This window comes from Propithecus coquereli, unplaced genomic scaffold (assembly GCF_000956105.1).
Source record: "Propithecus coquereli isolate 6110/MARCELLA unplaced genomic scaffold, Pcoq_1.0 Scaffold220, whole genome shotgun sequence".
NCBI classification, from domain to species: Eukaryota; Metazoa; Chordata; class Mammalia; order Primates; family Indriidae; genus Propithecus; species Propithecus coquereli.
The window spans coordinates 1,772,815-1,784,515 of NW_012147190.1; the positions used below are offsets into that span (position 1 = coordinate 1,772,815).

General features: G+C 42.1%; 1 protein-coding gene across 4 annotated transcripts in view; it reads right to left on the reverse strand.

Moving 5' to 3' along the window:
• The window catches only part of PWWP2A (PWWP domain containing 2A), a 34,798-nt gene extending 27,506 nt beyond the window's left edge, over nucleotides 1–7,292 (reverse strand). For 3 of the 4 annotated variants that reach the window (XM_012644809.1, XM_012644808.1, XM_012644807.1), the window contains exon 1: nucleotides 6,659–7,292. In XM_012644809.1, the coding sequence (XP_012500263.1) occupies nucleotides 6,659–7,239 (581 nt within the window). In that variant the 5' untranslated portion in view covers nucleotides 7,240–7,292. Of the gene's footprint in view, nucleotides 1–1,142; nucleotides 1,148–6,658 lie in introns of those variants that run through there. The other variant, XM_012644810.1, reaches the window with a different exon arrangement.
• Between the last annotated feature and the right edge of the window lie 4,409 nt (nucleotides 7,293–11,701).

Consider the following 11,701-nt stretch of genomic DNA (forward strand, 5'->3'; position numbering starts at 1 on the left):
TGAAGAACGATTAATATTTTTACAGCAAACAGGTATTGCCTGGGTGAGAAACAGAGAACGCTATCATTTCTAACTACCAGGTTAACTCCTCACCAAAACCATAAGCTAAATGGTATTGGCAAAATATAGGTAAGTACACTTTAATTAAAACACGGTTGTTTTCAAACCTTAAAGAACTGTATATCATTCGAAAATGCATCCAGAATACCTAATATCTACCATTTATAATTTTAGTCAATTTATTTAATCTCTGAGCCTTGGTGCCTTTATCTGTGAAATAGGGATTAATAAAAGTTACTTAATTGGATTTTTCAGAGTCAAATGAAACAATGTATACAAAGTACCAGGCAGAGGTTTGGCATACAAATGGAAAATACACAGTAGCTACTATTAAGTACAGAAAGTAAAGCTTGGCAACTTTCTTTAGATGGCAGGAATATGCAGAGTCAAAGTATTATAAGTATTATTTTGTGGTGTTTTTTTTTGTTTTTTTTTTTGAGACAGAATCTCACTGTGTTGCCCTGGCTAGAGTGCTGTGTCGTCAGCCTAGCTCACAGCAACCTCAAACTTCGGGGCTCAAGCAATCCTACTGCCTCAGCCTCCTGAGTAGCTGGGACTACAGGCATGCACCACCATGCCCGGCTAATTTTTTCTATATAGTTTTAGTTGTCCAATTAATTTCTTTCTATTTTTAGTAGAGACGGGGTCTCGCTCTTGCTCAGGCCGGTTTCGAACTCCTGAGCTCAAACAATCTGCCCGCCTCGGCCTCCCAGAGAGCTAGGATTACAGGTGTGAGCCACCGCGCCTGGCCCAAACTAGGTTTTTAATGCCTAATGAATAATCACTTCCAAAACGAATCACATTAATGGAACATAACAATGGAAGAGCTCACTCTCATTACAGTACGGTACAGCAATAGGCATACTACAGCTGTGCGAGTCAGAAAGTGATTGGCATTTGACTCTACTATTTATTTTACTGTGAGAGCCCTTTATTGACACCTGGGGATACAAACAGAATAATCACCAAAAATTAAGTGTTTTAACTATGTACAACTCAACACAATCATTCAAGCATACTACTCGAGGGCCTAAATTCTCAACCTGGACGCTTTAGTATAAGCTACTGATACCACTACTCACTGCTTCACCAGAATGGCTGTATATTTTTCCCACCAAAAGTAGGGCTATTGCACCATACGTTTCATGGTCTCTGTAAAGAAAAGAAATCATTGTCTTGGTTTATATTTCCTTAAAAAACAAGTAAATTTTCTACAAACTGTTTTAAGAACTTAGTGAAATCTGAAGTTGTTTAAAGAAATCATCTCAATTCTTTTTAATGCAACAGTACCCCACATACAGTCAATATTTGTAAAAAGATCAATTTGAAAATACAACTAGCTACAACCTTTAATACACATGTATCACAAAATTTAAACACACTAGCATTTTTAAGCACAAACAATTTATGGTTCCTTATTTCATGCCAGGTCACAAAAAAAAATGGAGTGAGATTTTTCAGGACTTCAAAGTGGCTTTGTAACTATTTTTAAGATGTGGAGAACAATCAATAGTTTAAATCGCTCTGTACAGGGAAAAATCATTGGTTCCAGCAAAAAAGTCCCTTCAGCTATGGATTGAGAAGGCTGAGAAACTACCTTTTCAGAAGCCTCGGCTGAAGGCTTTTGCCCTTTGCAAACAATCTTGACTGGTTAAATTTTCTATGTTTGGAATTACTAAAGTTGGAGGTGTGTTTAGGGGATAGATCTAAAAGTTTGCAGCCGGATAACAGATACTCTCTCTGGGAGGCCGAGGCGGGTGGATCATTTGAGCTCAGGAGTTCGAGACCAGCCTGAGCAAGAGCGAGACCCCGTCTCTACTAAAAAAAAAAATAGAAAGAAATTAGCTGGACAACTATAAAACATATATAGAAAAAATTAGCTGGACATGGTGGCACATGCCTGTAGTCCCAGCTACTCAGGAGGCTGAGGCAGAAGGATTGCTTGAGCCCAGGAGTTTGAGCTCGCTGTGAGCTAGGCTGATGCCACGGCACTTCAGCCGGAGCAACAGAGTTAAGACTCTGTCTCAAAAAAAAAAAAAAGAGAGAGAGATAGCCATACTCATTTCTACTGACCCAAAACAAGGAACAAGGCCCAAAAGAGGCTCTGAGAAGACTGTGGTTGTTGCCCCTTCAGTTTGCTTCTGAGGGAAAAGAACTATTTTAAAACACAGATACACATCCAAAGGAGGATGCAACCAGAAAAAAAAAAAAAATCCAGAATGTAGAAAATTCTACAAAACAAAGTCCATGGTTTAACAAATAAATTGCAGAGGAATAAAAGTAATAGCAGAACTACAAATAAAAACGAATTAAGAAAAATCAACCATTTGCAATGTATGAACTTTATTTGAATCCTAATTTGAAAAGTCTTGAGATGTTAATTTTGACTTGATATTTGATGATATAAAAGAATTGTTGCTAATATTTTAGGTGTGACAACGGTAGTATGGTTATTTAAGTCCATATCTTTTTAGAGATCTATACTGAAATATTTATGGATAAGTGATATACACCTTGGCTTAGCTTCAAAATAATACACTGGAGGCACACATATGATTTAACGTTTGGCTGAAAGTTTATGTTGAAGCTGGGAGATACAGACATGCAGGTTCATTTCCCATAATAAAAAGTAAAGGCCGGGCGTGGTGGCTCACACCTGTAATCCTAGCACTCTGGGAGGCTGAGGCAGGAGGACTACTTAAGCTCAGGAGTTCAAGACCAGCCTGAGTAAGAGCGAGACCTCATCTCTACTAAAAGTAAAAAAATTAGCCGGGCGCTGTGGTGCATGCCAGTAATCCCAGCTATTCGGAAGGCTGAGGCAGAAGGATCGCTTGAGCCCAGAAGTTTGAGGTTGCAGTGAGCTATGATGATGCCACTGTACTCTAGCCCGGGTGACCGAGTGAGACTCTGTCTTTAAAAAAAAAAAAAAAAGGTTCAACAGAAAGTATGGCACAACCACAGATTTATTATTCCGTCTTAAACAGTCAGCAGGACAGTTAAGCAAGCTGAAGGAATACTTTTTGTACATCAGAAGTACAAAAAGCATAAGATTAAGGAAGAAAAGGGAATAAGAAAAAACAATTTGTAGGGTTGAATATTTTCATCTGCTAGCATAGACTATTGTCATTAGACATTGCTAATGAGCTTAAGAGTAGCCAGATAGTTTAAACTAGCCAAGAGGGCTGGGTATAAGACAACAGTAGAGGAGCTGAGGCTAAACTAGAGAATACGTGCTTCAACCTAAAGGCATCCAGTTTTATTTTATTTACTTATTTATTTACATGAGGTCCTTCAGGGAAAGGAATCTAGTTTTAAATAAATACCATGCCAAAAAAAAATGTTTTTAACCAGTTATTCCAAATACCCTCACATGATCACTTCATTTATGAGCCAAAAGAGGAAATAACAATCAAACCAGGATGATACAGGAAAACCAGGCCACCTGGTCACTCTATTCACTGTACATACACATAAACTGAGGAATAGTTTGCTTGTTTGTATTTAAGTGAACTGCCCGAAGCCAAATGAATTTGCCTCACAAGACCTAGAGACTAAAGCCCAGAGGCAGTGACTCACCCAAAGTCACAGTGCTAGTGGGAGAGGGCCAGTACAAGTACTAGAACTCTGAACCCAAGTACCCTGAAACTCTGTCCAGGTTAATAATCTACTATTTTGTACCATTTTCTTTTCTTGAGTTACATGTCTCTGGCTCCTTTTTTACCATAAAAAGATTTTCCTCAAAAATCTGTTCCTCAACCACACTCTGAAAATAAGCCAAAATAATAATAATAATAATAATGATAATAAGACAATGACAGAGAAGTGAAGAATTTCAAATACAAAAGCAGACTCCTAGTCATCCATACACACATAATAATCCTGTGTTCTACAAACACCTTTTCCACATGATGGACAACTCTTCCAACTATAAAACACAATTCTGTACCATGTATAATGTCAGTAATAAAATATAGCAGAAATTAATAAAAGCAATTAACTAGCCCTTTTGAAGACTGAGGAAAAGCATACATTTATTGATACATTTAATCTCCAAATGTTAATTCTTTCCTATCTCACTGGACAGGTAAGAACCAAAACTTCAGAGCTTACTACATTTGCCCCAATATTCAGCTAAGCAAATGAGGAGTCTCCAGAGCAGTTTTCCTAGGCATTAACTGACTTAAGAATCTGGTTGGCTCCAATACCTGTATCCTTTATATTATCCCAAACAGCCACTGGAATCAAGATAAGCACTAAATTTCAGAAATACGTAATTCTTTACTTCCTGCTTAAAATAAAACTTACTGGCCCAACTAACTTTCTAATACAAAAGTAGAAAAAGCATGGGGTTCTAGAATCACATCAATCTATATCTGAATCCTTACTTTGCCACTTACAAGGTAACTGGTCAAATTAAATGAGCCTCAATTTCCTCCTACATAAATGAGAAATACCACCAGAGCTATAAAGACTAAAGCATGAGGTACAATGCCTGGCACATAATAGGCCCTCAGTAGGAAGCTCTTGTTATTTTTACCGAGAGGTTTTTATTTTAAAGCCACTGATGAATATAGTCACAGCCTTGGTAGAGTCTATAAAAAGTATCTCGAGTCCATCCGTTAACTCCAAAACTGCACATGAAGGAGTGCAATCAATGTAAGTGAAGATTACAAAATAAATTGGCAGATCTATTTGTCCACATTATATTAAATTGTGAAAAAGGGATACCCAATTAGTCAATCATTGGTCCAATAATAAGTCCTTGAATTGCTAAATTTTAAAGTAAAGTAAAATGGAATTTCCTTTCCATTTCCATAACTGATGCCTCCCATATAATAATCTTCTAGAGCACAGAAGTGTGTCTTATATATGTTATACTCAGAATACCTAGGAAAGTGACTTTCGCACGATGTGTTCAATAAATACTTGTTAAATTAAAAGTTGATATGGTTCTCTTAATAGCTTTTTAAAAAATACTATAATAGGATCCTTTCACTTCAAAACATTCAAATGTAAAAGGTTCATATTAGGAATAGCTCCTCCAAAGAAACTGCTGTTTATAAGAAGCACTGTTAACAAAAGAGACTAAAACTCAAAATTGCAATTCTCTTCCAAAGAAAATTTTAAAAACAAACAAAAACACTGACACATTGAGCACCTCAAAACAGGAATGCACTATCCATTCCATTTGCAAAATCAACTTACCTTTCTGCACCTTCCTTTTGCAGATTTGAAATCCAGATTCTCACACAATCACCGGCCTTCTTTTCTGTTTGATTCAATAGCATACACACTACTGAGTGTCTCTCTCTTTCTCTCTCTCTCAAATACATCAACAGAAAGCACACTTGTCTTATTCAGCTAATAATGAAAACAAAAGTGCAAAAATCCTAACCCAAAATTCTTAAAAAAAAAAAAACAAAAAACAAAAAACAAAACTTGAGATTAAACAAGGTATAGAGTAACTGTAAAGGCTGTCATCTTTTCCCCCTAAACATACTTCAATATGAACATAAATGACTTTTTTCCCCAAATGGGAAAGGATTCCTGTGTCTTGATGGGAGGGCAAGGAGTTAAAAATAAAATACATATATATCTTAATAAGCCACTTCCAAACAGGTGAGATACCATCAGAGTGTGTGCTGTTGCAGGAAACAGAATGGAGAGCCGTGAATGGGAGTCTCTGCACTTCATATCTGCAAAAGAAGAGAATAAAAAGGTTAACTTAACTCTAGACTTAGATTATTTCTTTTACCTGTTTAAAGCAGTGGCCATGAACAGTTAAAATCAAAAGATGAAAATGTGCTGGTTAAGACAGAGGTTTGTAGATGAACTCAACCTTCTTGTCCTTAATATATAAATTTAAACTGTATCTATAGTATTAGAAGTCACTTGAACACTTTTATGCCACACCACCTTGACATTAAAGATTAAAAAAAAAATCTCTAATCTCTTCTTTAAACTTTTCTTAAAACTACCATTAAAATTAGCAAAATGTGCTTCCCTATTAAACAGTTATCCTAAGGGAAATGACTTCTAACAGTAAGAATAACAGTTAAAAGATTCACTTTTACAAATGCCAGTCCCCCTGTAAGGGGTGACAGGTAACCTTTTGGCAACCCCAGTGTACACACCTCTTTCTTGAACCCGACTAAACCCTACTAAAGTTAAAGGTTGAGGACAGACGAGTGCCTCACAAGCAATCTCCCCCGCTCAGCACCCCATTCTCTGCAAAAAAATCCATCTGCATTTTGTATTAATTAACCCACCCGACCCAGTGTGGGTAAGCTGGGGCCAGGATGCAGAAGGAGGCCGGAGATGGGGGAGTGAGACCCGCGAGCCCATCTGCACCCGCGCCCTCCCACCCGGCGGCACACCTGCCCCCGCAGGCGCCCACCTGGGGCAGGGACCGCCCTCTCCGGGCCTTGCGCGCCTGCCCCACTCGGAGCGCGCGCCACGCGCCGCGCAGGACCAGAGGGCGGTGCAGGCAGCGGGGCCCACGGGCGCCGGAGAGGCGAGAGCCCGGGGTGAAGGGGCCTCTCGGGCTCGCTCCCTCCCTCGGGACCGAGCCGGAGAGAGCTGGGGTCAGGCGCGGTACCTTTTGGACAGGTCCATGAGGACCCCGGAGAAGAGCTTCTCCCCGAGGCGGAACGACACGACGAGCGCGTCCTCAATGATGTGGTCCAGCGTGACCCGCACCTCGGAGCCCGGAATCAATTGCGACACCGCCGAGTCCCCGCCCGCCGGCGGCACGAGCGCCGGTGCTGCGGGCTGAGACAGCGGCGTCTCCTCGCGCTCCTCCGGAGCTGGGGGCTGCTCGGGCAGCGGTGCAGAAGGTGGAAGTTCGGGCTCTTCCTGAGGCGCGGCTGCCGCCGGCTCCGCCGCCCGAACGGGCAGCTTCTCCTCAGCCTCCAGCTCTGGCCCTGCCGCCTCTGGGCTGTGAGCGAGCTCCCCCGGCGGCGGCGGTGGTGGCGGGAGCGGCGGCTCGTCGGCCTGAGGAACAGACTTCTGCCCGTCGGCCTCGCCATCCGGCACAGACGCTTCAGTGGCCGTGACCGGGAGGGGGTCAGTACCGGCCTCGCTGCCGGGGATGGGTTCCATCTCCGGCTCGGCCTCGCCGGCGCCCCCCTCCCCGGGGGACGCTGCAGTCGCTGCCGCCTCTGCAGCTACGGCCGCCATTTTCTTCCTGGCTTCTCCCTCCTCCAACTCCGGCAGCAGCGGCGGCGGCAGCGCTGCTTGGTTCCCTGGACCTTCCCCTCCCTCCCGCGAACAGTTTTGTCCCGCCCTTTCCCTGATGCTCGTTATTGGCACCGCGCCATTGGTTCCGTGCTACACCCCTCCCGCTCTTGTGATCTTCCATTGGTCAGGCTGGGACGTCTATCATCTAGTCAGTCCGTCCCTCCCACGTAGAGTAGGAACTTCTCATTGGCCACATGAGTTGTCAAATGGGGACTCTGAGAGGAGGAGTGGGAGGGCGGGCTCAAAGGGGGCGGGGGAAGTCACAAAAGACGAGCCATATACTTATTGCTTCTTTCTATTGGCTGGAAGAGGAAATATAGTTTTATGGTTGGCCTACGCTCCTGCCCGTTAGAGGCCAGGTCTTTGGAGGTGGGAGAAAGGAGGCAATCACGTGGCGTACCAGTTCTTTCAAAGGCAACCGAGGGGAGGAGTAACAAGGTAATGCGAGAGGGAAACCGCTTCCCAAGAATCTCTGCGCAGAGATCCTTATAATAAATGTTATTTCTAGGCGCGGACCTTCTTGTGGCCGCGTGTGGGCACGACAAGCTCCTTTGGGAAAGACAACTAAAGTTTGAAATATAATCCTACACACACTTTTTGAGTACCTGCTATGCTAATGACTGTACTAGGTGCTGGGAATTGAATCATGTCCATAACCTCAGGGCAGCTACTCCAGCTTCCACATCAGGAATGTTTTCTTTGACTTCTCTCCACTTTCTAGGAAACACCTACTTATCTCAAAAAAAAAAAAAAAAAAAAAGGAAAATGCTAATGGCAGAGGAGAGACACCATCCACACTGGATTAAGTTGATGGAGTCCTGCGACATTGCTGGACTGCTATGTGAACACTCCTTATTCTCCAAATCTACGCAAAGTGGACACACCTAGTTCCCTGCTTAAGCCTTTTTCTTTCCTGTCCTCTCCTGTATTATGGTACAAAATGTCTCTCTCTTCAGTGTCCTGATGCCTCTCTTTCTCTACTCCCACTTCAAATCTCTTGCTTTGTTATCTCTGGAAGAATTTGGTGAACTCATTTCTCTCAAATGGCACCCCAGAATCAGCCTTTTCTCCAGAAGAGATCATAGGCACTGACAATGCCTACAAGACATGGGAGAAAAGATGTTAGCATTAATGGGAGTAAAAATAAAATTCTATTTAAAAAAAAGTCCAGGCATGGTGGCTCACACCTGTAATCCCAGCACTTTGGGAGGCTGAGGCAAGAGGATAGCTGGAGGCTGGAAATTCTAGACCAACCTGGGCAGCATTGCAAGACCCCCATTTCCATACGAAAAAAACAAAAATCAAAAGAATAATTACAGCTAACATTTCTTAAGTACCATGTACCAGGCACTAGTACAAACACTATGGTATATCATTTCATTTAATTCTTAACAATAAGGCAGGTACTACTATTATAGTCATTTTATATCATTTTATAGATTAAAATTTTGAGGCATGAAGAGAGTGCCCAAGGTCACTCAACTGGGAAGTTGCATAGTCAGAATTCCAGTTTTACATGGAAAGAACTGAAAATGGCAATAAGCAAATATCACCATATGCTCTGCCTATTTCAAGCCAGGTGGCTCTTGAGGAAAGGCCAGTAGGAAATCCTAGTCAGGGCAGTTCCAGAATGTCATTTCAAAATAACAGAAGGTAATGAATGTACTTTGTGTTCACTTTGTACCAGAGATTTTCCCATAAACTCTCATTTAAAATCCTGTAAGCTAAGTCTTCTCCTTCTTTTACAGATGAGGAAATGGAGTCTCAGCTAAGTTAAAGATCTTATGGGTACATAGCTAGCTAGCAGCAGATTCTATCTAACCCAGGACCTTCCAAGTTCATGACTGTTTCACTAATACATTCATTCAACAGATAGTTATTTCCTGCAGGCTAGATGCCTGCCATTAGCAGACACAGATCCTGCCTTACAGGATTTTCACCATGACACTTTATCTGTAGTTAACTACAATCAATTAATTTAACACAACATAGAGTCTATGAAATTCCTAGACCCTGAGGTCCCACATTGTATAATCCCCCTCAGGGAGAAAACTACAGTTTCGATCCTGGGATGGGATTACCTCTTGCAGTAATTCATTGCAGGATGCTGCAGTGAATAATTTAAATTTCAGTTTTATAGCAGTTTTTGGCATACCAAGTTACCCTCCTAAGCCACCATTTTCAACCTGCCACTCAAGAGCCTCTACTGGCTCCCTATGTGCACATGGAGTGTACTGCCTTCAGCTTGGCTTTTAAGGCCCTCTCTGTGTTCTCACCCTATCTTTCAAGGTCTATTCTCCACTACTCTTCAGGCTCCCCAATACTGGGAAGATCTGGTCATGTATTCTTCATCCATTCATTCAACCAACAAATATTGAAGGCCTATTACATATCAATTAGTGGGCTAGGTAATAAAGAACATAAAAGTAAACATAAAACATAATTTATGTTTACTAAAACATAAATTTAGTAACTTCCCTGCTGGGGCTTATTTTTCTAGTCAAGAAGCTAGAAAATAAGCAAACTGTGAATAAACAAGATGATGACATATTGTGAGCGGTACCATAGGAGAAATAAACAGAGGTGCTAGAGAGTAGCTGGTGGAGGAGCAGAAGGGTGTCTCCTTTAGATAAGGTGGTCAGAAAAGGCCTCTCTGAGGACAGGACATTTTAACTAAGATGCAAAGGGAAAAAAGGAGTCAGCTATTGGCATTGCTGGATGAACATTTGAGTCAAAAGGAATAGCAATTGCTTAAAGTTCTCTGGCAAAAGAGGGCTTGGCTTATTGCAGAAACAGTTTAGTTGAAAAGGAGTGAGGAGGAAGAGGAATAGGTGAGATGAGGTTGAAAAGGAAAACAGGTCCCAAGTCATATGTTATGTACTACAGATACAAAAGCAAGGGATGCTGCTCTCAGGGAACTCCAAATCTAGTGGGGAACTTGGCTTTTACATTTGCCGTTGTATCCTAGTCCACTCTGCATTCAGCCTCCTCCTGCATGGAATTAGCATAGAGGAGGCCCTTGATATTTGAGTAATGAATAATCACATGGTATTTGTGGCTGGCTAGATGGTTGGATGGATGGAGGGAGCGTTCAGTGGATTTGGAGGGTTGGATGGATGTTTGATGGATTGGATAGATAGTTGGAGAATTAGACAGATGGTTGACTAGATGGATGCATGGTTGGATAGACAGATGAATGGCAGGGATAAGGAATCCAGCCGATTGCTCAAGCAGATCCTCACTGTCATGAGCAGACTTTGACCTCAAACTCTGCAGGGTATTATAGTTTGGTGGCTAAAAAGTCAGAGAGTAGAAGGGAATGAACCTGTATCTGACTCCCCCAGTCAGCCTCTGACTAGCTATATAATCTGAGCATGATCTCAGACAAGTTGCTCAACCTCTGTTTCCTCATTCATAAAATATCTTAATAATAACTACCTACCAATAGGGTTTATTTGTTTTTAAATTAGGTAACATGACATAAAGTGCTTAATATAGACCCTCAATCAATAATTGTTAGCAATAGGTCCAGAAACGCAGTCTTATTGCTGCAACTGGGGTTGATCATACTCGAGAGGTGCTGACTCCCACCCAATAACCAAATTTGTGAAAAATTAAGTAAAAGCCCAAACAACAGGGCCTTGGTTCATGGAGAGGGAAAATATGGCTAAATATGGCTTAGCGGTTATTTCCTGTGGGCATGGTCTCTCAGGAAATCAAGTTATAGACACAAGATAACATGAGGGGCCGGGCGCGGTGGCTCACGCCTGTAATCCCAGCTCTCTGGAGGCCGAGGCGGGCGGATTGTTTGAGCTCAGGAGTTCGAAACCAGCCTGAGCAAGAGCGAGACCCTGTCTCTACTAAAATAGAAAGAAATTAATTGGACAACTAAAAATATATAGAAAAAATTAGCCGGGCATGGTGGCACATGCCTGTAGTCCCAGCTACTCGGGAGGCTGAGGCAGGAGGATCGCTTGAGCCCAGGAGTTTGAGGTTGCTGTGAGTGAGGATGACGCCACGGCACTCTAGCCTGGGCAACAGAGTGAGACTCTGTCTCAAAAAAAAAAAAAAGATAACATGAGGGACATGGCTGTCAAACCACAGAGGCTGAATAAAGTGCTCCTCCTGTTCAAGGCCTATTACTGTCTAGGTAACTAATATTTCTCTTCTAGAATCAGATCACCTGCTCCCAGACCAAGACTGTGATGGATAACTACTGACAAATATGTCAGTCATTGCCTCTGTGTGTGTGTGTGTGTGTGTGTGTGTGTGTGTGTGTGTGTCAGTGGTTGTCAGTGTATTGAGGGATCTTTCTGAGAATCTGCTAAAAAGCTATTTTATACGTATTGTGTGATCCCATTTACATATGGTACAAAAACAACCAAAACAAATTTATGCTTTT